At 49.2% G+C, this 27,798-nt stretch overlaps 1 protein-coding gene across 1 annotated transcript in view; it reads left to right on the plus strand.

The window, feature by feature from the left end:
* Positions 1–27,798, plus strand: part of Dscaml1 (DS cell adhesion molecule like 1) — a 325,942-nt gene that overhangs the window by 272,467 nt on the left and 25,677 nt on the right. The window contains exons 12-19 of the mRNA XM_057767042.1: positions 5,418–5,617; positions 6,035–6,131; positions 6,238–6,366; positions 14,139–14,306; positions 15,314–15,384; positions 21,082–21,322; positions 24,860–25,006; positions 27,137–27,292. Coding sequence (XP_057623025.1) covers positions 5,418–5,617; positions 6,035–6,131; positions 6,238–6,366; positions 14,139–14,306; positions 15,314–15,384; positions 21,082–21,322; positions 24,860–25,006; positions 27,137–27,292 — 1,209 coding nt within the window. The remainder of the gene's footprint in view (positions 1–5,417; positions 5,618–6,034; positions 6,132–6,237; positions 6,367–14,138; positions 14,307–15,313; positions 15,385–21,081; positions 21,323–24,859; positions 25,007–27,136; positions 27,293–27,798) is intronic.

Genomic DNA, 27,798 nt, shown 5'->3' on the forward strand with positions numbered 1-27,798 from the left:
TGACCGCATAGGGATAGGAAACTTCAAGTGGATGGGCCTGCTGCCCACCAGGAGTCTCTCAGGGTCACCTCCCGTCTTTAGGGAACCAGTGTGACGATCCCACAGCTATCATTAGCTTATCTGCCCAGGACTCTGTCCTATGCCTTCTGTCTGGGTCCCCTAAATCTGGGATCCCTCCCTCGCTCCCCAGGGTCATACACTGAGGCTATACCAGCAAGAACATAGAGGCCACAATGTTTGGTGACAACTCAATTCCACTTCTGAAAACCAGAGACCATGGGCAAGGAGAGCAGACAGACAGATGGTAAGAGGTGCCCAGCTCCCGTCAGCACAGTTCTGAGGGTGACTAGGCCCTGCTGGAAGCCTCGGGTTCCCGTCTAAAGAATGGGGCCAATGAGACTCATTTCCTGAGGTTGGCACCAGGAGAGCTAACTGAAAATGAAGCAATGACTCACTGCATCCAGAGCACTGTAGGTGCCAAGGAGGCCATGGAGCTAGTGAAGAAACAGTGGGCACTGGACCTCACTGCAGGGGACAGTGGCACAGAGTCCCTCTGAGGAGGTCACTTATGGAAAGCATACAGAATATGCTGTCACATGGCAAGCTTATCACCACAGAGGGCCACAGAAGTGTGTGTGTGTGTGTGTGTGTGTGTGCATGTGCGTGAGTGGGAGGAAGACAGGCAAGGAGAGCAAATGGGTCAACATTTGCTGACCCCATTCTCTCTATGGTGGGTTTGAGAGGGTTGTTGACTTGTTAAACCTGGCTGTCCATCAGCCCCATCAGCAACAGGAGGACAATGGAGGACACCTGACCCTTAAAGGATGAGACAGAGCCTGGGAGAGAGAACGGAGGTGGAGCTCTTTATTACAGTTTGCTGGCTGACAGGTAGACAGGGCCCAAGAGGGGCTGGAGATTCCTATGTGCCAGAAGACAGGGCCTCAAGTCCCTTCTCCAAACAGTGAGCTGTTTTCCAGGGTGTCTTCCCCTTTCTCCTGAGCAAAACACAGCTCCAGGGCCCAGAGTTGTGCCTCAATCTGGCCTCACCAACCCTTCTCTGTAACAGCCATAGCTGTCTGCCTAGATCCAGCGCAGGGAGCTCACTACTCCCAAGGCAGCCAAGCTACTAAGTTTCTCTCGGGTCAAGCAGGAGGGCTGCCTTTCTGTCCTTTCCGGGGTCTCCTCATTCTCTGTGGGTTGCAAATTCCATTTCCAGTGTGAGTGAAGTTGGCCTCAGCCCTATTCCCCACCCCCAGCTCCCACCCCGTCAATGCTCTCTGCCAGTGAAAACTCAGTAAAAACTCAGAACAAGACGGAATTTCATGAGGAACTTGGCATTGTGATATTCTCTCTCTCTCTCTCTCTCTCTCTCTCTCTCTCTCATCTCTCCTCCTCTAGATTCTCTTCCTCCTCCACCTTCTCCACATCCTCCTTCTTCTTCATGGCCCTCGCTGTATTACTCAAGCTGTCTCAAACAATCCTCCTGCCTCAGCATCCCCACCCCAATAAGCTGGATTTACAGGTGTACCCCACTGTGCTCAGCTGTCTGCCTCTTTTCAGATGCACTGCTCTGGCTAGCAGAGTAGCCTTGGACAAATCGCTTCCCTTAACAGCCTAGCTTCTCCCCATGTATGAGTTGTAATCCTGCCATTCATTTCCCTCAATCTCTCTAGCGCATCAACACATATCATCAATATAAAAATGTAAGTGAGGTAGTTTGCATTTCTCTTCTTTTTACTTTTCTAAGACCTGGTATCTCTTTTACATTTGTGATTCCTCTCAGTTCTCCCCACCATGTTTCAGATACTCAGCAGTGCCTGTGGCTGGTGGATGCAGACTTAGCGGAGCTGATCTTTATCTGGCCGCTCTAATTCTGTGGAATCGTCTGCCAGAAACGTTTTAAGCGAGGAATTTGGTGCACATGGGTCGAGCTAATGCTTCCCTTAAAGCGTGTGTCTGGGGGGCTGGTGTTTAGAGCCTGGTTGTACTGGTACTGTACCGGTACATGGACATTCATTGTGTCCCCACTGCCATTCTGTGGGACACAGAAGTTAACTTAAATGTGTTGAAGCCTAAAAAGCTCATAGTGGCAAGACTAGAGCCTAGGCCTCCTGGCCCCCAAACCCTTCAAACTCCCCTCCTCCTTGCCTTCAATAGCTTCCCTGGGCTAGCAGTAGGAAGAGCCTTGGGGTGTCTTGCCAGGCACTTGTTACTATAAACACATCTAGCCAACGAGAATATAGGGAACCAGCCCTGATATTGTTGCTATGCAGAGCTGAGAAGCCAAAGATCTCTGGGGACCCCGCTGCCTCTGGCTACCCACTTGTCTGGCTCTGGGTAACCCTGATTGGAAAGCCAAGTGTCCTGGAGTGGGTGTACAGGTTGTACGCTGCTCAAAGGTGTGCCAACTACAGGGTGGGTAGAGTCTGAAAACAGATCTGAGCTCCACTTGGCAAGGTTCAGGTCCTGGCACGAAGCTGCATCTGGATAGACAGTGACTTTACACAGGGTACTGCATGCCGGTGTGGAAGGCAGGGAGTAGATAAGCAAGCTTCTCAGTGTGGCTCAGAGTTGGGGGACTTTCCCAAAGATTCTTCCTCCCCATCACCTTCCCAGACTTTGCTTTGACCTGCACTAATCCTGACACTACCCTCATCCTCCCTTTTGTACACACACACACACACACACACACACACACAGGATCGCCTCTTTCCCAACTACCTCAGGCCCTAGACCTAGTGGCTCAGATTCCGGCCTTGCTCATTCCCTGCGGGTATTGCAGAAGCAGCTGGGTCTCCCCCACCCCAGCATTCCCACCCTCCTGTAAAACTTGGAGGCATCTGCAGTGCAAGGCTCGACTTGTCGATGTAAAATCTCACTCTATATTCCACCCAGGTTTATACGAGTGAATTATGCAAATCTTTGATGGAAAAATATTCCTGCGCACATCCTTGAGAGTGTAAAACCTTAGTCAATAATTCATACTTGGATGTCTCTGACTGCAGGCTTTTTCTTCATTATAACTTACACCTCGTTATTTGTCTTTCGCATTTTATTGTATATTCTGGTGTAATGTCGTGCATTATAAAGTTTATCTGCTTCATTATTTGATGAGTCGGGACTAGGGAATGTGCTGAGACATTGGTACAGGGGGCCTGGGGCTAGGGCTGCCCCACCCCCACCCCACCTCAGATCCTGCACATGGAGGCCTGAGTGAAAAGAGCTGGCTGTGAGGTGAGACCTCAGGGAGCCTGAGGGAGCAGATGCTGCCCTCCACCTTCCTGCACCTGTTCAGATCATCCCTTCACCCTCAGTTGGTATCTGAGGTTGCATCCCTCCAGGCCCACCCTTCCTTTCTCCAAAGGCTCCTTTGGTCGTAAAAGCCAGATGTCTCGGAAGACTTTGTTGGAATGATCAGTGTCTGGGCTAGTCATTAAAACTGGAAGAAGGGCTATGGCTGGAGAGATAACTCTGTTGGTAAAGTACTTGCTGCACAAGCAAGAGGACCTGAGTTTGATTCCCTAGAACCCATTTAAAAAACTGAGCATGGTGGTATGCCTGCCATTGGAGGCAGGAGGGTCCCTAGGATTAGCTGGCCAGACTGGCTGGCCTAATCAATGAGCTCCAGGTTCAACACCTGACATCAATCTCTGGCCTCTGCATGGGCACATGCGTGAGCGCGCACGCACGTGCACACACACACACACATGTACTCACATACACTCACACACATACTCTCATGCATGCACACACACTCACATACATACACTCACGCATACACTCTCAAGCACGCATATACACACACTCACATACATACACTCACTCATATACTCTCAAGCATGCATATACACACACTCACATACACACACTCATGCACGTGCACACACACTCACACACACAAATACTCATGCATGCACAACATGAAAATAAAACAAGAAATGGACAGCAATCCAGGAGGACACTGGGGGGAGCAGAGGAATAAGAGGAGCCACTGGAAAGGAACAGACTTTGTGCCAGCGGACCAAGTTCTGAAACAAGAGAAACCAGGGTCTCTTTATGCACCATTGCATGACAAGCCAATGGCAATCAAAGGCCAGCTTCTCTCTGATCGGCAGAACGTAGTGTGAGCAGACTCCATATGCTAGGTCTTAGTGAATGTTTGTGGCAAGCGTGCCACGCCTTCCTGTACATGCCTAGAACAGTCCTCAGATGTCTCCTGTGTTCCTGTCGCCCACAAATACATCTGTCTTCCCAGTCCCTCCATCTAGGTCAGAACTGGGTGTGTTGCAGCATTTATACCCAAGGCCTGGCACAGTGTCTCACAATGGTCTGAGAGCCCAGCACATGTTGGTTTGGGTTTTACAGAGGGCAGGAGCCAAGACTTCAGAGACTATGTTAACTCCCCTCCCTGTTTCTGGTCAAGACACACAAGTCCTGAGGAGGCCCTGGTGTTGGTAAGGTTCCTTGCCAGGAGAGTGGAGGGGACCTCCTGAGGACCGTTGAGGAACTTGGTTATGCCTTGGTAAAACCATATGGTCGGCAGTTGGGGCAGGATCTGGTAAATCCTAATAGCATTGCTGGAAGGTCTTTTATAACGTCATATCCAGACCTCCCGCGGAACAAGCTAAACATACCTCAGCCACTCTAACAAGCAGAGACCCTGGCCTTAGAGTGTGATCCTGAACCTGAGGGCCACTGAGACCCTGAACATCTACAGAGCTGATTCAATGGGGCAATAGATTTGAGTGTGGAGAAATCACATCTTTTTTTATGTTAGCCTCTAACTGAGATTTAGTCATTTCCTGTGAACAGAAGCTACAAACCACAGCAGTAACGGTGTGTGTGACTGTCACCCATAGAAATACACAGATATTTTCATGTCATGTCATATTTATTGTAGATCTCTCAAAATAGCATTAGTGCTCATCACCGCTACAAAAGCATGGTAATATAAGACAGTAATTATAAGGCCTGCTGCCAGATCTTATCTCATAAAGAATAAGAGCAAAACATATTGATGTGTGATAAACAATATCCAAAGTTTGCTTGTTAGTGTTTTTAATATTTGCATAACTGTATTTCAGTATAACTGGGTTTTTTTTTTTTGTAACTATGCTATGCATATGAAAAGCTGGTGCTTCTAAGAAGGGTCCTGGAAGCGTAAGAGAAGGAGGAAAGTGCCAGGCATGGCAGCAGGGTGCCCTTCCTTAGGAGGAGACCCTCTGAAACTGGGCAGTGAAGAGCAGAGCCTAGCGGGTGGGACATCCAGGGCAGGATTTGTGGATGGTGCTGGGGCACTGGGATTTGAGACAGCCGGGCAGAGATAGGACAGAGTGGGGACCAGGGCTTCTGTCACACAGGCACCTCCCCCAGGCTGGTCTTGGGGTATTCACAGCCCCTTGCCTCCTCTCTCCCAGTCCCAGCCATGATCACCTCCCACCCCAACACCACCATTGCCATCAAGGGTCATGCCAAGGAGCTGAACTGCACCGCGCGGGGCGAGCGGCCCATCATCATCCGCTGGGAGAAGGGGGACACGGTCATCGACCCAGACCGAGTCATGCGGTATGCCATTGCCACCAAGGACAATGGTGATGAAGTGGTCTCCACGCTTAAGGTGGGTACTCATTCCCGAGACCAGGGGACCCCATTACATTAGGTAAACGGGGTGATTGAGAGCCCTATCCTGTACCTCACAAAATACCTACCATTCCCACATGTTGCTCCTTTCTACCCGGGAATATCTACTTCAGAACCTCAGCCTGTCTCCTTTCTGACCACCACAGCCATCGTTGTGTGGGCTCCTCAACCCCTCTTTCTTGCCTGGGCTTCCTGAGCCTCTTCTCTTCTCCTTGGGGACACCCCTGCCAAGCCTCTTTCATGACCCTTCCTCCTTGCTTGAGTTCCTCTATATGACCATCTCAAACCTTCTGGGAAGATAAACCCTTGATAGAGGCCCTCTGAACCTCCCCCCCAGTCACCACCTAGATGGTCCCCCTCTGAATATTTTCTGCTCCTGCTCGTCCTGTCTCAGCTCAAGCCAGCTGACCGTGGGGACTCCGTGTTCTTCAGCTGCCATGCTATCAACTCGTATGGGGAGGACCGGGGCTTGATCCAGCTCACGGTGCAAGGTACATTCTCCCGCCTGCCTGCCCTTCTGCCTGCCCTAGGGCTCAGAGCCCACAGATAAGCTGCATGCTACTATCTCACCTTTGTTCCTCTTTCATCATGGCCCAGAGCCCCCTGACCCCCCAGAGCTGGAGATTCGAGAGGTGAAAGCCCGGAGCATGAACCTGCGCTGGACTCAGAGGTTTGATGGAAACAGCATCATCACCGGCTTCGATATTGAGTACAAGAATAAATCAGGTAGGGGGCTGGAGAGATGGCTCAGAGGTTAAGAGCACTGACTGCTCTTCCAGAGGTCCTGAGTTCAATTCCCAGCAACCTTGTGAGATGGTGGCTCACAACCATCTATGATAAAATCTGATGCTCTCTTCTGATGTTCAGACATACATGCAGGCAGAATGCTGTATACATAATAAATAAATCTAAAAAAAAAAAAAGAATAAATCAGGTAGGTGCTGGGACAGATTATGAGTGTTTGCCTACTGTGGCCCCTTGTGGTACACAGCCTGCCTGTGCCTCTCCAATGGGGCAGCACCAACCTAAGGCAGACTCATTGGCGCTCTCCGGTGGACAGAAATCTGCGGCTTCCAAAGGAGAGGAGAGTGGCTAGTCTAAGAAGCTAGGGTGCAGACTGAGACACCCTGGTGGACCAAGGTTCTCCAGTGTAGGTCTGATTGACAAGTGCTGAGTGCGGGACTGTGGGCTGCCTCTGTGGGGGTGGCATGGCTTTGCAGTGTCACCTGGATGGTCTTGGTTTGGAGATCAGTGAGGTTGGGTCACTGAGTCCCTGCTCCCAGACCCCTCCTCTGCAGCCCACAGGCTCTATGCCACCGCCACATCTCTGTGAGGCACTGTTGGGCAGAGTCAACACCAGGTACCCAGGAGGTACAAAACCCATGATGGACCCCTTGGCCAAGCAGTGGAAATGGCGGGGGGAAGTAGAGGGAGCAAGAGGATAAACATACGACTCCAGGGCAGGAGTGAGAAGAAAACCAGGCTTCTCTGGCCCTTTTTGCAACTTTGGAATCTGGTACCAAGGGCCTATACTGGTTTCACTATATGGCTAAAAATAAAAGGTAGTAGTAGTCTGGGGACCTCAGGCCTTCTCTTCCCTCTTCTGACCTTCTCCTGCCAACCCCCGCTTACCTACTGAATCCTAGCTTAGCTCTCAGGTTGTACCACCTAGATCCTTCCTGCCCCATGTGGCACAATAGCTGAATTTGGCTGACCAGCCTTGCCTCCTGATTGGTCAGTCCTCTTCCCCATATTCCTTGCAACACCTCTCACAGTCCTGTGATGATGACAGAGCTGAAGGCGGACACTGGAGAGTGCATCTCTGATGTGCTCTGGAGTTGCTGCCTACCTAAGGTGTGTCACCTCATCTCCTATACAAGCCTCTACCCAAAGGAGTCCTACCCTTGGGAACTTCCAGTCTAGCTGCAAATAGACACCCAGGGATCACACTGAATGCAAAGTGGGGGCTGCAGCTCGGTCAAGGATCATCAAAAAGGGCCCCCGCCTGGCCCCTTGTGGATGACTCACTAAGTTAGGTCAAGTGGACTAAGATAGGACACACTACCTGTAGAGAAGAGAGAAGGGCAGAGCCAGGCAAGGCATAGCCCAGGCTTCACAAACCCCAATCATGGGCATGGCACTATGACTGCGGGTGTGCATTGGAGCAAGCGAGGGAGGACAGCCTCCAAGCTCAACTTCCACCAGGTAGAACCACTGTGTCTGAGCTCCCAGCACAGCCTCACCACCCCAGGGATGGATGCCTGCTAAAACCTGACATCCGGTACCAGAACAAAGAGGTGCTGCCGCTCTGCAGGTGACGACAGTAAAGAGGCAGAGGGGTAAGGAGTCTGAGTCTAGGCTTCGCCTGAAGCTGAGCCCAGGCCCCCCAGAAGCACACGTCATCTCCACGCAGTGATACCCACTCCATCCCCCAACTGGGCTCACATCTGGGGTGGGTAATGAGTGCCTGAGAGATCTTGTCTCCCCTCTCCTGTGTTCCTTGTAACCTACTCTGCCCTTCTCCCTGACTGCACTCTTGCCTATTCCCTGCTTCCCACACAAACCTCTTTAATGTATGGAAACCCTTCCTGAGGCACTGCTCAGCTGGGGACCACCAAGACCATCACCTATCTGGGAGAAGAAACAGAAGAGAGGCAGCCAAGGAAACATTCTTAAAACATGTCCGCATCTCCCTCCCTGCCCCATCCTATCTGTCTCTCTTTACAGGGTGAGGAACTGCATAGCTCAGCCCAGGACAGGAGAACCATCAAGTGTAAACTGGACAGGAAGGGAAAGCTGGAGCTGAGCTTCACAGGAGTCTTTCCACAGGGCTTTGCACACTTAGAAAACTGGAGGCCTGGAGAAGAAGCACCCCAGATAGGCATGTAGCACATCCTGGCATTTGAGAGCAATAGGTCCATGAGAACTTCAGCTTGTCATTGAGACAGACAAAGGGTGTGAGCAAGGCACAGCTTCCCTGCCTCTAAAAGTGGGTGCAGAATAAAGAATGTCTAATGGGGGAAGATTGTGGAGAAATCTAGAAGCAGCTGGCATAAGGCTAGAGGGAGCCCTTGACAAATGTAAGTTCCCCTCCCCCTATAACTCAAACACCTTATGTGGCAGTTTAGAGTCCAAATAGGACTTGCAGGCTAAAATATGTGTGTCTGTCAGTCAGCCACATGGACCAAGTGCCAATCTTTCCCCTGCCCCCAGAATCATGCAAAAGTCATGGAGTAGAAAAAGAGAATGAATTAGGAAGCAGAATGTTGCCCTTGGAATGGGTATACAAACTGCATGCACGTATACACACACACACACACACACACACACACACACTTCCAGAATCACTATCCAATCAAATGCAATTCACAGTTAACTGTATTACATAAGAATGGAGGACTGTATCCAAGGGAACAGAAGAATGACTCAAAGGAAGAAGGAAGTGGGCATGTTTGTATGTGCATTTATGTGCGTGTGTGCTTGTATGCATGAGCATGTGCATGCGTGTGTGTGTGTTGTATCTAACCTCACCTCTTTGCACCTATGGAATGGGGAGATGACAGTCATTCTTAAATCTTCAGGCTTGGAGTGACCAAATAGCAGAGTTGTATGGCATTTAGCAAGTATTTTTGAGCAACTTTGAGCATCTCCCTTCATTTTTTCTTAAAAGGTAGGGTGATATTTGAGACAAGCTCGTTCCTTTAAGTCAGGTTTGCCCAGAACTCTCTGTAGAGCTCAGGCTAGCCTCAAACTTGTTATCCCCCTGCCTTGGCCTCCCAAATGCTAAGGTTATGAGTGTGCACCACCACACACAGCAAACAGATTTTTTGCTTTTGTTTTGTTTTGTTTTGTTTTGTGTATTGGGGACTGAACAACCCAGGGTCTCTTGGATGCTAGGCAAAGCTCAGGAGCCCTAACCCTTGGGTACCCCTTTGCAAAGTAGAGACAGAAATCCTTCATTCTCAGGGAAGTTGTGAGGATGAAGGGAGCATTGTGACATATATAGAAAAGCCTTGTTTGCCCTCCCTCCCTCCTGCTCCTGCCCCAGACCACACCCAAGCTGGGTCTCGACCATCTGCTCACTGTGCCCTGCACCTTGGCCAGGTTTTCTGCCACATTGCTCATCATGCTAATTTTCCAAGGGAAATTACCAAGCCTGCCCTTTCTAAGCCATCATGTTCACGCTGTCTTTTCCCGGCCCCAGGCAGCAGAGTAATAATACATGAACGCTGAATGATAAATAGTGCCGTCCACACAAATCTATCAGATGGCACCGCACACCCTGAAAGATGCAGATGCCACATTCGCCTCTGTTCACCAAGCCCAGAGCAGGGTGGGGCTTCTCTGAGGACAGCCTTCAAAGCCCAGAGACTGCCTGGTGGGCCAGCCAGCTTGGGGGCTGTACTGACCCCAGGGTGGAAGTCAACATGGTTTAGCGTACCGTACTGCGGGAACTGGGGTGCGGCTGGTACTGAGACATTGTCAGTTGCTGCTGGGATCCAGAGGGTGTCCGTGTCACTGGGGGAGTCCATGCAGGGGGTGGGCTTCCGAGCTGTGATGCAGGAGAAGAATCAGACACACAGACCAGATTTGTGTTCCCCTTGAGGCATCTCTTCCTTCCTCCCTGAGCCTTCTGCAGGGAAGTGACTCCTATAACGGCCAAAGCCCAGGCTCCTTTTAGCGAGCAGCCTTCAGAGCAGAAGGCACAGCCATCTCCCCAGCCACTTCCTTAGCTTTAAGAAGAATATTTTGCATCATAAACCCTTTGATGAAGAAAGGAAGAGAGAGCCCTTAATGAAATATGTTAATCTGGGCAAGGCAGGCACATATGAAAGGGAATATTAAAAGAGACAATATTCACCAAATCCAGTGCAATGTTCCCAGAGAGCAGAGGAGGGAACAGAAGAAAATAGGCCTCCAAGTTCAACTGTTTAGCATCAGGGGGATGGCCATGTTCTAGTCTGGGAATTCGGGAGAGCCCTCTAAGCCTGACTCGGCTGCATTAGGAGAGAGGTGTTTCAAACCAGCATCAAAATTAATGTGGGAACACAAGGTCAAATCTTCCTGGAAACATCGGACAAGAGAAGGAAAGGAACTGCTGTCTGGAACAGCTCCTTCCCTGCCTTCCTGTGATTGACAGCTGAGGAAGACAGGGGAGGGAGAGACAAGATACAGAAGGACTCTAAATCCAAAGTAAAAGTCCAAAAAGGTGGCTCTGATCTAAAAGCCAGCAACGGGTTTTGAGAATTCAGTACTTGCAAAGTGGGGGTGAGAACCCAAAGCCTTAGACATTGCTTCTGTCTTCAGGGACAGGGTACCTTCTTGAGTAATGCCCCTAGAACAGTGAGCCCCAAAAGTGAGATGCTGTGGCGTGGCTGTGATGAGGGCTCTATATGAGTCTGGGGAGCGATGGACACGAGCTAGGATTATGGAGCCTTGTCTTACTGTGAACTTCTTCTTCACCCAGTAGCAAGGGGAAGGGACTGAAGAATTTCATGAGAGGAGGTGGCAGGGTCAGATTTACATTTTAGAAGGAACAATCTCGGTGCCAGAGTAGAGTACATGCCTTAGAGAGAGGCTCGGCTGTATGTGCAGAATGAATGACAGCTGTGGGGTCCAGAACAGGTAAACGGGGGCAAGAGACTCACAGTTGGCTGGAGAAAGGACTAGGAGAGACATGGAAGAGTGACAGTAGTACAGCCTGGGTTAGAGACATTGCGGGAGAGAGCCCGTATGTAATCAAGAGCTACCTGGGGCATAAAAACTATCAGACTTGATAGCAAAGGAGACAGGGGAAAGTCCAGAATGGCCCCTGGGAAGCCTGGGTGTGAGAGGAGATGGTGCGAGAGGAGCTTGGATGGAGCCCGGAAGAACGTGTCCGCAGGTGGTAGGAAGGAGGCGGCATTTGCAGAAAGACACCAAAACAGACCCAAGAAAGAAGAAATTCAAGAGCTTTCTTAGACAGCCAGGGGAGGAGCATTTCAGAAAAGAAGAGACAGAGGGGAGACTGACAAGTGAAGCCAAGAGAGGGCTGAGGGGGGATTGACAAGCGACAGGCCAAGTAGGAGATGGGACTTGGCGATGTTGGAGATACAGCACCGCTGTCAGAGGAAGGCACACGGAGTCAGGAATGTGCATTTAAGCCATCCGGAGCTGCCCCTGGCACCACACAGGTGCCTGGTAGATGTCAGGGCCTCTTTGTGGCCCCTGTTTTCAGTCACATCCCACAAAGCTCTTCCCTCTGCCTGCACTCATCAAAAATGAATGCTCTGACTTCTGATCATTCCCCTGCTCCCGTAAACACAGGCAAGCCCGATGTGATTTGTGAGCTGGCACCGGCTCCCAGGGCCCCACATACAGAGCCATGAGCACCTGCCTCCGCATGGCCAGTCTGTTCCATCCCAAATCAAAGAGGTGTCTGCGGCAGGTACAGCCTGCTATTTGCAATTCTGGCTTCACCTGTCAGCTACAGAGTGACTCTCTGGGTGGCTGGGGTGTTTTTAAAGACAAGCAGAAAATAATGTGTTTCTGAGCATCTACAGCCTGCCATGTTGCTGGTTTGGCTCCAGCAACCGATGAATTAAATGCAAAACTACAGATGGGAGTTGGGCCGATGCCCTTTACAGATGCTAAGCCTGTGCAGCTGAGAGCTGTGTTTTAAAGGCATCAAGATCTCATTTAACCAGAATTGAAAGGATAGAGTTAGGATGTATTCAGGCTATGTATGTATGTGTATATATGTATGTCTTATTGTATGTATGTATGTATGTGTGTGTATGTATGTGTATATATGTACTTATGTATGTGGATATGTGTGCATTTGGGGGTTACAAGCTGGCTCAGTGAGTAGAGGTACTCCCAACAAGCCTGATGATCTTTTGATCCCTAGAACCCACATGGTGGAGAAAACTGCTTCCTGCAAGTTGTCCTCTAGCTTCCATATGCACATGAGGCCTGCCTGTATGCACACACACACACACACACACACACACACATTTCACCTATTTCTTTATTTAAATGTAATAAAAGCTTTAAGTATCTTCTTAAGGGCTCACTCAGTAGCATGCTTGTCTTACATGAGGGCCAGAGTTCAATCCTCAGACACGGCATACAAATATCAAGCACAGTGTCATGCACTTGCAACCCATCACCGAGGGAGGCAACAACAAAAACAACAACAAAAACCCAGGTGGATCTCTGGGACTTGCGAGCCAACCAGTCTAACCTAATAGAAAGTTCTAGGTTCAATGAGAACCCATGTCTCAAAAAAACTGTGGTGGAAAGAGATTGAGGAACACTGAGATTGTCCTCTGGCCTCCACACGCATGCAAACTCGTGTGGGTGCACACAGGCACACAAACACACATGCATAAAAATGGCCTCTTAAAATCTGCCTACAATTGTAGCATCCTTTCCTGCCTTTGGAGCCGAACCTTAGAGATGTGACTTCGTCTTTTCCACTGAGATTTTCTTCAGGACACTGCCGGCCGCAGTGTATCTCTAAGCACAAACGATTAGAGTGAGCAGGGGTATCTGAGCGTGCCTGGGAGCCCTTTAAAGCCCTACTATGAGCTTGCTTCCTTGGTCTTTACCCTTTTTTCCCAGAAGCGTTAAAGGGACACCTGGTCAAGCCCTCTGGGTTGAGAAGGTCCTGGCTCAGCCACCACTCTAGCTGCAGCCCCTCTCCATCTTGCTCGAGGGTCCCCTAGTAGGGACTCAGCCAGCACGGATGAAAGGCTAAGCTCGTCTGGAGATGCATAATGTCTGCAGGCACAGGATCCCTGAGTTGCATTTATCTGGCATTTTCCATGTTCTACAATTTTGCTAAACATTAGCTCTGGAACGGACTGCCAGTCTCCTTGGATGAATTGAATTGTGAACATGTTAATCCTTTTGTTGGTCCCTCATTCTGAAGACTCTGACGCTTTTCGTTTTTGTTGCTGGTACAGGAAAGAGGGTGGGGATGGGCTACGCACTCTCACACTTGCTCTTGCCCCTCTCCCCACCCCACAACCTCACACGTCTCAAATCATTGCACAGATGCACAAGGTAGAGAGATACAGAAGCAGAGAGCAGGAGGGAGGGGAAGAGTCCTTGCTTCCCCATCCCCACAGGGATACTGGGTAAATGGGGTATCTCACAGTCACCATAGGTGAGTCACAGTTGTCCCAAAAGATGTCATAAGAAAGACACTATCCATCAGACCCCAGGGATAACAAACAAGTGTTGGCTTCAGCAGACAATAGAACATGTCCTCTCCGACCCTGTCTGTAGTTTAGCTCACACATTGTGAAGACAAAGGGAAGTCTGGCTTCTCCCATCCAGAGCCCCTTAGAATGGACCCTCTATAGTAAGTTATTAAGGCTCTCTGCTGTCACTGTGAACCGGACCCCTCTGGCATCCAAGCTGGAACTGAGATAGGCTGATACTTTTTCTGGGTTAGGGACAGGTCTCATAATATGCAAGGATGTGCTTCAAAATGGCTGTCTCTTTTCCAGATTCCTGGGATTTTAAGCAGTCCACACGCAACATTTCCCCAACCATTAACCAGGCCAACATCGTGGACTTGCACCCAGCATCTGTGTACAGCATCCGCATGTACTCCTTCAACAAGATTGGCCGCAGCGAGCCGAGTAAGGAGCTTACTATCAGCACGGAAGAGGCTGGTGAGTACCTATCCAGTCCTCTGCCCCCACTGCCCATGGTCTTGAGAATCATGGACATCAAGCACCTCCATCAACGGAAATACATTTTTGCATCATAAGAGGTCAGAGTTTTTCCGAGAAGGTAGGGTTGTTTTGTTTTATAGTTTTATGGTTGTTTTGTTTGCCTCTTGGCTTTAGGGAGCTGTCCGTGGTCCTGCCCTGTTTCCCAGGGATCCAGCCTGTGTGGGAAAGGTGCTCCGACTTTACAAAACATGAAGTCTAGGTTCCCCGGGCCAGTGACCTTTATCATAGTGTTGGAAGGTGGGGGAAGGTGCACATGTCCTTGTACGTGGGTGTATGTAGGGGTCAGAAGATAGTCCTGAAATCTACCAAACAGACTAAGCTGGCTGGCCAACAAGCCCAGGGATCCACCAGCATCTGCCTGTCCAGTAGTGGAGGTCACAAGTGTACACTCAGGAGTCCTCCAGGTTGGCTGCACTCAGAGTTTCTCACATGGGTTCTGGGGATGGAACTTGGTCCTCGGAATTGCAATTCAAACCCCTGACTGAGCTATTCACCTAGTCCTGGATTTTGGTTTGGTTTGGTTTTTGGTTTGGTTTGGTTTTCTGGGACAGGGTTTCTCTGCATACCTAGCTGTTCTGAAACTAGCTCTTCTAGACCAGGCTGGCCTCAACCTCACAGAGATTCTCCTATCTCTGCCTCCCAAGCGCTGGGATTAAAAGTGTGTGCCACCACTACCTGGCCTACCCCAGATTTTTAATAAAAGTTTAAATATGATTTCTATTGATGTATTTTCTTACATGCGTTATTGTGAAACAAAACAATGCAGGAACATGCTGAAGACATATGTGTGCAATGTTACAAATGATCATAAAGGGATAATTGCCTTGTCCTGCTCTGAAGATCAGCTACTTCTCCCTCCTCAGCAGTCCTCCAGGCTGACATGAGGACACAGGATTGTTTCCTCTACCAGATGTGACTCAGTGTTGCTTCTTCTGTGTACCCAGCTCCTGACGGTCCCCCTATGGATGTCACCTTGCAACCAGTGACTTCACAGAGCATCCAAGTGACCTGGAAGGTAAGTGAGATGCCATCTTGTCTGCCTTTCCTCTACCCAGCAGGCTCATGAGTTTCTCTTCATACAATACCCATGCTTATTTTTTCACTGGATCCAGTGGTATCTGAAGAGTGGGAGGAGAGAAAGGTAAAAAGGGAAGGTCCCTTCTCAATCCTTGCTCCCTTTCACCCTGGCCTCCGGCAAGGGATGAGATAAAGAACTTGATAGTGCCTTGTGGTTCTGCCCACTTACCAGCCCATCCTTAAACCCAACGTGGTATAAAAGAGTAGGAAGTGGGTTTGACTTTGTGCAAAGTTCTCCTTCTAAAGCATCAGGGTAAAATCAGAGGTGAGTGTGTGTGTGTGTCTGTGTGTGTGTATCTCTGTGTGTGTCTGTATGTGTGTTTATGTATCTGTGTGTGTCTTTATGTGTGTCTGTGTCTGTATGTGTGTTTATGTATCTGTGTGTCTGTGTGTGTCTGTATGTGTGTGTCTGTGTGTGTCTGTGTGTCTGTGTGTCTGTATGTGTGTTTATGTATCTGTGTGTCTGTATGTGTGTGTCTGTATGTGTGTTTATGTATCTGTGTGTCTGTATGTGTGTGTCTGTATGTGTGTTTATGTATCTGTGTGTGTCTGTGTCTGTATGTGTGTTTATATATCTGTGTATCTGTATGTGTGTGTCTGTATGTGTGTTTATGTATCTGTGTGTGTCTGTGTGTCTCTGTGTGTCTGTATGTGTGTTTATGTATCTGTATGTGTGTGCTCCTGCACACAAATGCATGCACACTCAGGTGTCAAATAACACACGTGCAGAGAGCAGGGGTCAGAAAACAACCTACAGGAGTCAGTTGGGTCCTTGGGATACATCTAGCTCAGCAGCAAGTGCCTTTACACACTGAGCCATCTCTCCATCCCAGGATTATTTCAGAAATACTGAAAACCATTAGCTGGTCTTCTAGGCTTAGGGAAGCTTCAGAGGGAAAAAGCCAGTGACCAGTGTGCTCTTCAGTCAGTGCTAAGGGGCTGAGAACTCGGGCAGCGGAGGCAGCTGCCTCTTAAGGATGCCTTAGGAGAGACTCCACTGATGAGCCAAGAGATGAGCAGAACCAAGAGTCAGGGTACTTTTCGGGAACTCTGGCCTTGTTCTCTATCTCTCCACATGAGCCGATGACCCAGTGACTCCATGCCTTCCTGAAACTCTGCAGCGTTCAGCCCCCAGTGCTTGCTCCTACCAAATTTATCTAATCCTCTCCCTATGAATGATAATATGAAATGATAAAAATGACCAAAAAAGAAAGTACCCTGAATGGTGTCTTCATCAACATCCAGCTGAGGAAACCAAGGATGTCAAGATTTGAGGTGATTATAGTTGCTCAGGTGTAAGACAGAAACCAAAGCACACAGATGGGACTCCCAGACCCATCTCTCCACTGCAGTATACTGAACAGTTATTGGGCAAAGAACTTTGAACCTGGCCTTAGACTTCTAGGTACATTCTAGTCTTGACAGCGGACCTTGGAGTGGCTACATGTTTGTGGGGAATCAGTTTTCTAATGCTCTGTTACCACTCTAACTCCTAACCAGAAAACCCAAGTGGTATTAGCCCCCTATCTGGACCCTTCAAGAGGGTCAACTTGAACATGGAAGAATGTGAGAAGGACACTTTCCCATCAATGGCCATGACCACACGTGTGTGCACATACTCACACAGCAGCGGCCAAGACTCTTTCCTCCCCAGAGAAATGGCAGAAGATGTCCTAACTTGTATCATCTTCTTTCCTTGTTGTGGTAAAATATCTGACATCGGCAACTAAGGATGGAGGAGTTGGTTTGGGCTCAGAGTGTGAGGGTTCAGTCCATCATGGGGGGAAGTCACAGAAGGTCACACCCACGGTCAGCAAACAGTGAGGAAGGCTGGTCCTCAGCTCACTGTCTGCATCTTCATGTGTCTCCCCACATCCATGAATGGAGCTACTCACGTTTAGGCTGAGTCTTCGCATCTCTATCAACCTGATCTTAGAAATCCCTCGCAGACACGCCCCCTAGAAAAAGTCCTCTAGATTCAGATCCAGGCTCAGGAGCTTTCTCCAGAAGCTGAAGGTAAAGCCCAGTTCCACCTCATCTTGTCAGCATCTTAGCTCTGAACTCATTTCTTGGGATTACAAAGAGGGAGCCCAGAGGTGGAGCCTGAGAACCATGTAAAACACCCAGGTGTTTTGCTACAAAGCTCTGACCCAAAGGTCGATAAAAATTTAGAATCAAATTTATTTCTCCAAAGTCTCATAATGAAAAATAAAATTGATTAGAAAGTTAGAACTTCAGAATGAGCCAGCAAGTCAATAAATTTAGGGACTGACTTCTCGTGGGGATTTTTTTTTTTTAACGCTGAGAACAGATTAATGAAAAATAAAGATTCGCTTGAAGATAAGTCAGTCCACTTTAAGACTCTCCGTGGGATGGATCACCCCTGCTTTAGGATATAAATTTGCAATCAGCCCTATTGATTCCTTAATGCTTCAGAGAAATATTGTTAAGATTGATTTAAACCCTGAATGTGTGTGTTTGGGAGGGAGGGAGATGTGGAATGAAAGAGAAAAGGGGGGGAGAGAAAAAAAGTGAGTGAAAGAGAGAGGAGGGAAGGTATGTCAAAATTTGTATAAATTTTTGAAATATACATGTACATCAGGGTACCTGAGTGTTTGCCCAGGGCTTCTGCCAATATATGTGGCTGTGGCCTTATGCACAAGCATAGATCATGTCTTAGATGGCCCTAGGTCATGTGTATAGGTGTCTATTGTGGTATAAACAGCACTGCATTATATGTACAGAGATGTATAACTGGCCATAGACAGCCCTGGGTCAAGTGTACATGTGTGTAACACGATGCCTCACTAGGTGTTATGTACTGGGGTAGACCGTGGCAGCATACATGGTCCTGGATGTCCAAAGCAGTGTGGCATTGTACAATGATGTGATTGTGTGTCCATGCAGTAGCAGAGTGTATGTAGTGGCCATTGCGTGAATTGTGCTCTTGAAGATGAGTGTGTGCCTCTGATAGGTATCTAAGTGTGTGTGTGAGCATGCACAAGCCCCAGCTGCAGAGGTTTGCCCACTTGCAGGCTACTTCTGCAGAACTGCCCAAGTGCAGCGAGAAGATGATTCAGGCAATAGCAAAAAGTCAAGTCAATTACACACGCGCACACACCTATTTAGTGAGTTCAAAACAATTACGTTAAATTAAAAACTTAATTTTATTGAGTTAACAGTGAGCTTAAAATGCAATTCATTTAAAACATTCATTGAATTAAAAGAAACAGTGGGGCTGTTTTACGAACTTAATTGTTTTTATCTCACTATTTTTTAGTATAATAGAAGGTGGGCTTTTAAATTAACTTCATCGTCTTCAAAACGCTGGTTCTAACTGGTTTCTTATGCACAGAGGTGGCTTTCTATCTCAATTTAAGGATGGGCAGGCCCAGTCCCTAAAGAAGACAGTTTCTATTTGTGGTTCTAACTGCAGATGTGGTGATTAGGATGTGCATTCTGAAGGATCTGAACATGTGGTTATAGTACCTACACACGTGTTTATAGACACAAATTACACAGCCACTTGTATGTGGGGGTAGGGGTCATATAAGACCCTGCTGTGTACTGGTGTTCATGTTACAATGTTTTCTCTCAAGACAGTTGTATATGTGCATGATTGTGTGTGGCAGAGTTTGTAACAGGACTTGAGTCTGGGGTGCGAACATTTCCCAGTCTGGACTCATGCTAGGAGAACATTCTTTGCTCTGTTCTTCTGGCCCTCTGGGATTGGTCCTTCATTCCCACCAGCACCCTCTGGGCACCACTGAGCATTCATCTCTTCCCTCATCACACTTCCACCATTGGCCACTGAGTCTGGGGACAACCCAGCCCATTCCTTGAGGATCTGGGCCAGGCAGAAGTCAAGCACTCTTTGTTTAGGTTCGTCTTTATCTTCGTTTTTTTAGTATAAAATTCATACCTTCTATCTATGTTTAAGAGTGCTATTCAGGACACTGGGGAGGTGGTTCACTGGGTAAAGTGCTTGCTGGGTTAGCAAAAAGACCCAGGCTCAGATCCCCAAAGTCATATAGAAGCTTGATGCTCCAACGCATCTGCAGTCCCAGTACTGCAGAGCAGAGACCAGAGGATCCTGGGTTTAGTCAAAACAGCAAGGGCCAGAACAACCAATAAGAGATCCTATCCCAAAAATAAAGTAGAGAGTGATGGAGGAGGACACTGGGCGTCAACCTGAGGTCTCTTCATATGTGCACACCCTCACATATACATACCTTCACAAACACACCCCACACAATTTTTTAATTGAAAAAAGAATAAAGTTCCATGCCAATTAGAACATTCATAGAGGTGTGTAGCCATTTCCAATACTTGCCCATCACCTCAACTGAACTCCTTATCCCCTCCTTCTAGCTCCTTAGAAACTTCTGTTTTCTTTCTTTCTTTTTCCGGTTTTCCAAGACAGGATTTCTCTATGTAAAAGCCCTAGCTGTCCTGGAACTAGCTCTTGTAGACTACACTGGCCTCGAACTCACCAAGATCCCCCCTGCTTCTGCCTTCCAAGTGCTGGGATTAAAGGTGTGCACCGTCACCACCCAGAGAAGCTATTGTTTTCTTTTTCTGTGAATTCACCTAGTCCAGGACCCTCTGTAACAGGAACTTTCTGGAGCCTGTCTTTTGTGACTGGCTAGTTTTACGCAGCACAATGTCTGAGTTCATCAATTCAATAACCTATGCAGGCATTTCCCCTTTCCTGGGTGCATACTGCTCCACTGTGTAGATATGGCACATCTCACTGGTCCACTCATCTCTTGTGAATGACGCTGCTGTGCACACAGATATCCAAGAAACAAAGTCCCTGATTTCAGTCCTTCGAGGTTAATACACTGAGGAGGATTGTATGACCACCTGGATCACGTGGTAACTCAATGTCTGCCTGCTTGAGAAACAGCCAGATTGCTTGCACTGCTGTTGTACTTGACATTCCTGTAACAGGGTTCTGATTTTTCTACATCATTTTTTATCAGTAATGACCATCCCAGCGTGTGTGAACAGGGATCACAGGACATTCCTTTTATTTAAATTCATTGCTTACACCTCTCTCCTTCAGATCACTTTTGTCTGAGGTTCCAGTTCTTCTAGGTCCCTAAGCATACAAGTAATGTCCCTGTTTAGTGATACATACATGCATACATGCACTAAATATGTAATCAGGGCCCATTATAGACCAGAGATAAAACAGTAAAGAGTCAATACATCTCATCTTCGTGATATTAGATTCTGCTGCGGCAGACATCCAAACACAGAAGTAAACTCTATAGAATGTCAGAAGCCATGGGAGGAAAAACCAGACCTCTGACCAGAGGCCTAAACAAGCCACTAACAGCTAAGGGTTGTCTTATAAAAAAGGGGGCCTCTCCTCAAGGACATGACAAAGGAGAGAGACCAGAGTGGGGACAAGAACAGCATAAAGGGCTATGTGAAAAGATGGGTGGGCATCTCAGTGTCATGCTCACAGAGGGCTAGAAGCCATGGTAAACACCTCACGGTTCAATCTAAATGAAACAGGAGTCTTCAAAGGGCTAGGCACAGACTGATGATGTGTTCTTGGCTTTAAGAACAAAGTCATCTCAGAATATCACCGTGTCTTCATCCTCGGCTCTTCCCTGACCCACAGGCACCCAAGAAGGAGCTGCAGAATGGAGTCATCCGGGGATACCAGATTGGGTACCGGGAGAACAGCCCTGGCAGCAATGGGCAGTACAGCATCGTGGAGATGAAGGCCACCGGGGACAGTGAGGTCTACACCTTGGATAACCTCAAGAAGTTTGCTCAGTATGGCGTGGTGGTGCAGGCCTTCAACCGGGCAGGCACAGGGCCCTCATCCAGTGAGATCAACGCCACCACCTTGGAGGATGGTAAGGGCAGACATAGGGCTAGGAGCGTGGGGTCAGATTCTGGTTCAGGCAGACCCAGGACCTGAATCTACATTGATCCTGTGGGCAACACAAGCTTCATGGGTGCTCTTGTTTGCTCTCTACTGCTGTGGATAGAACACCGGCCAAAAGCAGCTTGAGGGAGAAAGGGTTAATTCATCTTACACTTCCAGGTCACACTGCAACACTGAGGGAAGTCAGAACAGGAACTCAAGGCAGGATCCCAGGGCCATGAACTGAAGCAGAGGCCGCAGGGGAATGCTACTTCCTGGCTTTCTCTCCATGACTGACTCAGCCTGCTTTCTTGTGCAACCCAGGATCAGCACCCCAGCGCTGGTTCTACACACGGTGGGCTGGGTCTGCCTATATCAACCACTAATTAAGAAAACGCTCCAAAGACTTGATTACATGTCAAACTGGTGGAAACAGTTTCTTAACTGAGGTTTCCTCTTCCAAGATGACTCCAGTTTGTGTCAAGTTGACCAAAAAATAACCAACACACTTGCCGCCCTATCCCCTCTTGCCCACTGCTCCCAAGGGGGCCTTAGTCCACTCAACAAAAACAGCATCAGCTCCTGCAGTTGTCTCTGTCTCTCACTCGCTGATGCTCTGCCTCTTAGTCTGTCTGTCTATCCATGTCTCTCCGTCCCTGTATCTCTCTCTTCCCTTCTGGGCCCCTAGCCCCTGACCAAGCTTTTCCCCTCATTCTGGGCCTAGTTTCTCCTTCGAGAAGCAGAGAAAGAAGAGCCAAGTTTCACTTGTATTTCTAGGCTAGAATGTGTCCCCGATCTGTTTCAAGGGTATAAGAAGAGACTACAGAATTAAGAAATTCTCACAGCTAAATGGCAGAAGAATTTAGAGCCTGGCTCTTAAAAACACTCTGCTGGAGGTGGCACACATCTTTAGTCCCAACACGGAGGAGGCAGAGGCAGGCGAATCACTGTGAAATCAAAGCCATCCTAGTCTACACAGTGAGTTCCAGGTCAGCCAGAGATACATAGTGAGGCCTGTCTCAAAATCAATCAATCAATCAATCAATCATCAATCAATCAATAAATCTTAGCACCCTCGTAACTAGAAAAGCTCCCACAGTCTGATAGTAAATGAAGGGGCCCATATTCTCCAGAGCTGGGAGAGAACAGGAGAGCGTATCCTGTCCACACAGGAAAGATGACAGACAGCTGGGGCCTGACCCTGTATCAGGTTAAGATAGGACATAGAGCCTCGATGCCTCCAGAGCAGCAGGCAAGCAGTCAATCACATACACACACCCTGAGAAAGCAGAATAGGAAGATGCAGAAGAGTCTTCAAAGCCTCTTCCTGACACCCCAATTGAAAGTGAGGAGCTGAGAGTGGAAACTGTCTAGGTCTTGGGTCTACTTCTTCCGGAAGGGAGGGTGCAATGCCCTTGCTGTATGGCACTACAAAAGCCAAGCATCCCAACCCTGGCGAGCCAGGCCTTGAGCTTAGCTGTGCCCTCTCCTCCCTCTTCCCCTTTGCAAGTTCAGCCCGTGCTGAGAGGGGGAGTCAGGCCAGGAACACTGGAGAAGCTTGTACTCACTTTTCGAAACCTTGGCTGAAGGTAGAAGCTGTCTGGGGCTTTCAAATCCTGCTCCCATCCCCAGATTCATTCTCACTGTGCTAGAACACAGCAGAGTTTGGGGATGGGGTGGATCCCAGATCTGAGTGGGGAAAGAGAGGGTTGGCAGAGATCAGAGAGTTGCAGAGAGCCTGAAGAAGCACAGCCACACTGCCCTGGGCCCCCCAAATTTCTCCACCACTACAAGCCTGGCTGGGCTGAGGGACAGCTTATCGCCCTTCAGGCTGGAGTATTGGTCCAAGTGGTACCCTAGCTCAGGAGTTCTCACCGCACTCTCTGGAAACCTTCAGTGTTTGCTGTACCCTACAGCTCTGTGTAGCCGGGACTCCATGATGACTATGACGACGGGGGTTGGGCTGCTGCTTGTGGTCCATGGAATACCCATGAAAACCACAGCTGGGTCAGAATTCATGAAGCTCGGCCACAACTGGCAGCCATTAATCCCCTACCTAGTACTATAACAGCCACAAGCATGACGAACATCCAAGCCTGATCCCGAGGCCAGACTCTTTCTGGTCCACCTGCTTCCCCTGTGCTCGGGAGCAAGACTGGATACAGCATTCCCCAGGAAGGTCTGCTGAACCAGCTGTCCAAACCCGGAGCCCAGGCCAGTCCGCCCAACCCTAAAATCCCATCCTTCATCCTCAGGGGAGCACAGCCTCCCTCCCACAGACAGGGCCCTCGGAGTTTCCACCAGGGAGGGCTCAGCACAGGCTGTGGGGTCCTTTTCAAAACAAAGGAGGAGATGGGGAAGAAAGTTTCCACGTGCATTTGCTCCGCAGTTTTTCATACTTAATTAAGGCCCTCGTTAGCCTGTCAGATCCTGATCGTTTTCTGGCAATATTAGCACTCCTCCTGGGGTATTCAAGGGCCCCTGCCTTAGCAAGAGTGTCTTTTCCATAATTGTATTACCTTCATTTTGTTCGAACGGGCGATCTGTATTAGTTTATTACACTGGGTCCCTAATTACATGGTGCTTATATTTTTACACCTAAGTAATATGAAACAATAATCACTCTCAAAGAGGATCGTTAGGATGATGTATTATCATTTAAACGCTCATAAAAATTAGAGTTGCCTCTTGTGGGGCAATGGGATCTAATTACCTTCCCTCCAGCCTCTGCCTCCTTTCTCCCATTCACAGCAGAGCGGGCTCACTCTCTCCCTCTGTCCTGGGCTCCTAGGAAGCCGGCAAAAAGCACCGCTGAAACTCTTAGCAGAGTTAACCCCGGTGTTTTGCTTTCACTGTACAGTTAGGAGACTCAGAAGTCACAGAGGGAGCTCTCAGAGTCAAGGGCACATAGTTCACCCAAGTTGGCCTCACGCTGTGGTTTCAGGACACCCAGGTGTTTGACCATGCTCCCAAATAGAGACGGGACAGGGAGTAATGGGCCCAGGAGTCTTAGAGATCTCTGTGGGAACTTTTGGACCCTAAGTCAGGATCCATTGAGATCCCCTTTCCTTTTCACTTTCCCTTCAGCTTAACCCCAAAATGCAGAAATCCCCAGGCCAGGCCTGGGTTCAGATTCATCTGTCTAGCCCTCTGTTAGAGACTGAGTTACAGCCACTCTGGAACTTGATTGGTCTCCCAAGTTACCACACTCATCTTGTGGACTCTCTTGACTGTCGTGGCCTACTGAGCAGTTGCTGGACCATGCCCAAGTTCATCCTCTTCTCCAGAACCTAACAAAACCAGGGCCATCTTGCCCCCAAAGAGATGGGGTAGGGTGAGACTGGAGATCAGAGAAGATTTGAATGGCAGTCCAACTCTGAGACCTCCGAGTCAGACAGTCCCTGTGCTTGTCTGACTCTACATCCCCATGATCAGGCAACTTGGGCCCAGAATGAGACACATATGTTATATTGTCATTCATACCCTAACTGACTGACTAGCTGTTGCTTCCCACTACCCTCTACAGTGCCCAGCCAACCCCCAGAGAATGTCCGAGCCCTGTCCATCACTTCTGACGTGGCTGTCATCTCTTGGTCGGAGCCCCCACGAAGCACCCTCAACGGTGTCCTCAAAGGCTATCGGGTCATCTTCTGGTCACTCTATGTTGATGGGGGTGAGTCTTCTGGGGTTAACGGCTGGTTCCAGGCTAATGGGCTTGCATTCCTTGGCATGCACCCCAGGCTTGGTTAGAACTTAGAAGCTTCCAGCAGCATGTCAAAGGCAAGCACAGCCCCCTCTGCACACATATGGAGGCTACAGAGTGTGATATGATAGTGAGGGTCCACTTGCCTGGGTCCTTGTTAGCCTAGGACCAGAGCCAGATGAGGGTTGAGGTCATGCACATGGTCACCTCCCTGGTGAGGGGCAGTAGGTACCAGCCACACCTAGACAATCACATACATAGGAGTCATTGGGGTACTGAGGCACATTTACTATTCTGATATGCTCATATCAGGGCTTCATGGCTATATCAGGCAGGGAGCGGGTGGCACACACACACATGTGTGTTGAAGGGTTACTTTTAGCGGGGTGGGGAGGAGAGAGAATGGCCAGGATTAGTACCTGCAGGAAGCTGTCATCATCTAGGCCTGGAGGGATGAGAGAGGAAGCAGGCTTATCCGAGCCTAGGGAAGTTGCTCCTTGGTCAAACTGATGGAGCCAGAAGGGCAGTAGGATGTGTAAGTCCAGTGTGAACAGCAATGTGAGGGGCGGGACAGAATTCACAGAGCGAGGACAGAGAGGGATAAGTGGAAGAGATGCCTTCAGGGTGCCTTCTTTGCTTCAGATGCAGACAGGCCTGTGGAACACCAACAAATGCATCGATCTCATGCCTAGTGGTGTGCACAGAGGCCTTCTAGTGACCAGGAATTCTGTAGGATGCAAAGCCAGCGGCCTGCATCCCCAGCTGTGCACACAGAAGCTTTCCTCACCTCAGTGGAGCAGAAGCCTGTGATACGCTTGTAGCCTAGTTCCAAACATTCTGCCTCCCAGGCTTCTGCACCTTCCCTTCCAGAGGACCTGGGGATGCGGCTCACAGCCACCTCTTCAAGTTCCTGCTGCCTCCCTCCCCTCCCGACCTAAACACTACTGGAAAGACATCCCTGATCCATTTTCTCCTAGGGAAACTTAGAAGCCTCAGTCTTAGGGCTCAACCACTGAAGGTTTCCCAAGGACCTGGAGAAATCCCGGGCCACCCAGTGGTGGTGTTTGCCTTTAATCCCTGCACTCGGGAGACAGAGGCAGCCAGAGCTACATTGTGAGATCCTGTCTCAAAAAACAAACAAATGTGACCCTTACACAGTATTAGCGTGAGGCTCCTTCCAGAACTTGCTTTCTCTTTTCCAAGGCAATGAGCTTTCCAACCCAGCCCTCAGAGAAGACATTGACCTCTATTCTCCAAAGCCTGCGGGGATGTTAGTGAAGCTGCCATCTTCCTAGGTCTTTCCATGTGCCCCAGATAGTTCTGCCCTGCTTCCTATATGGAGGCCTCTGAATCCTGTCTGAGCATGGTGTTCTCACCCTCTGGGCCCTACACACTGCACTGCCACCTGGCCAGTGCCTTGAACTCTTTGCCTACACCTGGTTGCCAGTGAGACACTGGGAGTTGAGCTCCAGTCTCTCGTTCTACGAAGTCTGTCCCCAGCACTGTGCCCGGGACAGTCTTCCACATAGTTTCAGCAGGGGACCGGAAGCCCTCCCTGCTCATTTTCCTTTTTACTTCTGTGGCCCTCTCCAAGGACACTGGACATAAACTATATTTTTAGACAGGATCTTATTATGTAGCCTGGCTAGTGTAACCCAGACTAGGCTCAAAGTCCCAGAGATCCTCCTTCCTCAGTGTCCTGAGGGCTGGGGTTAAAGGCATGCACCACCATGCCTGTCCTTCCCTGAACATTTCTTTAGGATCTACAAGAAGCTCCACAGTGGAGCCAGAATGATAGGTCTCCAGTGGGCTAAGGAAGGAGGGAGTTGGGTAGCAGGAGGGTACATGCTTCAGGGAGAGATACAAATGGATTTATCTTAAAGAGAGAGCTTTAAGCAAAAGTTGGTACAAGGTCAACTGGGGTTCAAGGCCAGTATGCACTTGGCACTTAAAAAGAGACATGGCCTAGGGACAGATCTGCTGCCTTGCAGAAGACCCTCTAGTCCTCACCCCTACAGTGTAGAGGTCTGAGCCCAGTCTTAGGAGGAGAGCAGGGAACATGACAGGATCAGCCTCACGACTAAAGGCCTGTCTCCACAGAGTGGGGCGAGATGCAGAATGTCACCACCACAAGGGAGCGAGTGGAGCTGCGGGGCATGGAGAAGTTCACCAACTACAGTGTCCAGGTGCTAGCCTACACGCAGGCCGGGGATGGTGTGCGCAGCAGCGTGCTCTATATCCAGACCAAGGAAGATGGTGAGTCCAGGGACGACCTACCTCTCTGCCCTCAGGAACCAACTTCCCAGGAGCACACCCCACATCCAGGCTGTTTGCTTCCAGCCCCTATCCTGGGGCCACAAGAGCAGGGAACCATTCTTCCTTCTGTCCCTTTGAGCCCCTGGAGGGAGGTTTGGAGGAGGGGGCTATCCACCAAATATTTCTGACTGTGGAGCTTGTTGACATGCTCTGGGACAGATGTGGGAACAGCTAAGCAGCTGCCTCCTCCCTTACCACACTCTGCTCTCTGAAGCACCAAGTCACCAGGCTGACAACTCTTCTCCCGGTCCCGCCCTCAAGGCTTCCTTAAGAGGAGTCTGCTCTCCGGACAGACACAGCTCAGTCTCCTCTAGGCATGGATGTTGGGCTCGATGTGGGAGTCAGGAGAGTCACCTTGTACAACCACGGTTAAGGACTTGGTGGTCATGCCACCAAAGCCCCAGTGTGGTCCAGGCCTTGAACTCACCAGGGGAAAACTGAGATAG

The sequence above is a fragment of the Chionomys nivalis genome, chromosome 4 (genome assembly GCF_950005125.1).
Source record: "Chionomys nivalis chromosome 4, mChiNiv1.1, whole genome shotgun sequence".
Taxonomy (NCBI): domain Eukaryota; kingdom Metazoa; phylum Chordata; class Mammalia; order Rodentia; family Cricetidae; genus Chionomys; species Chionomys nivalis.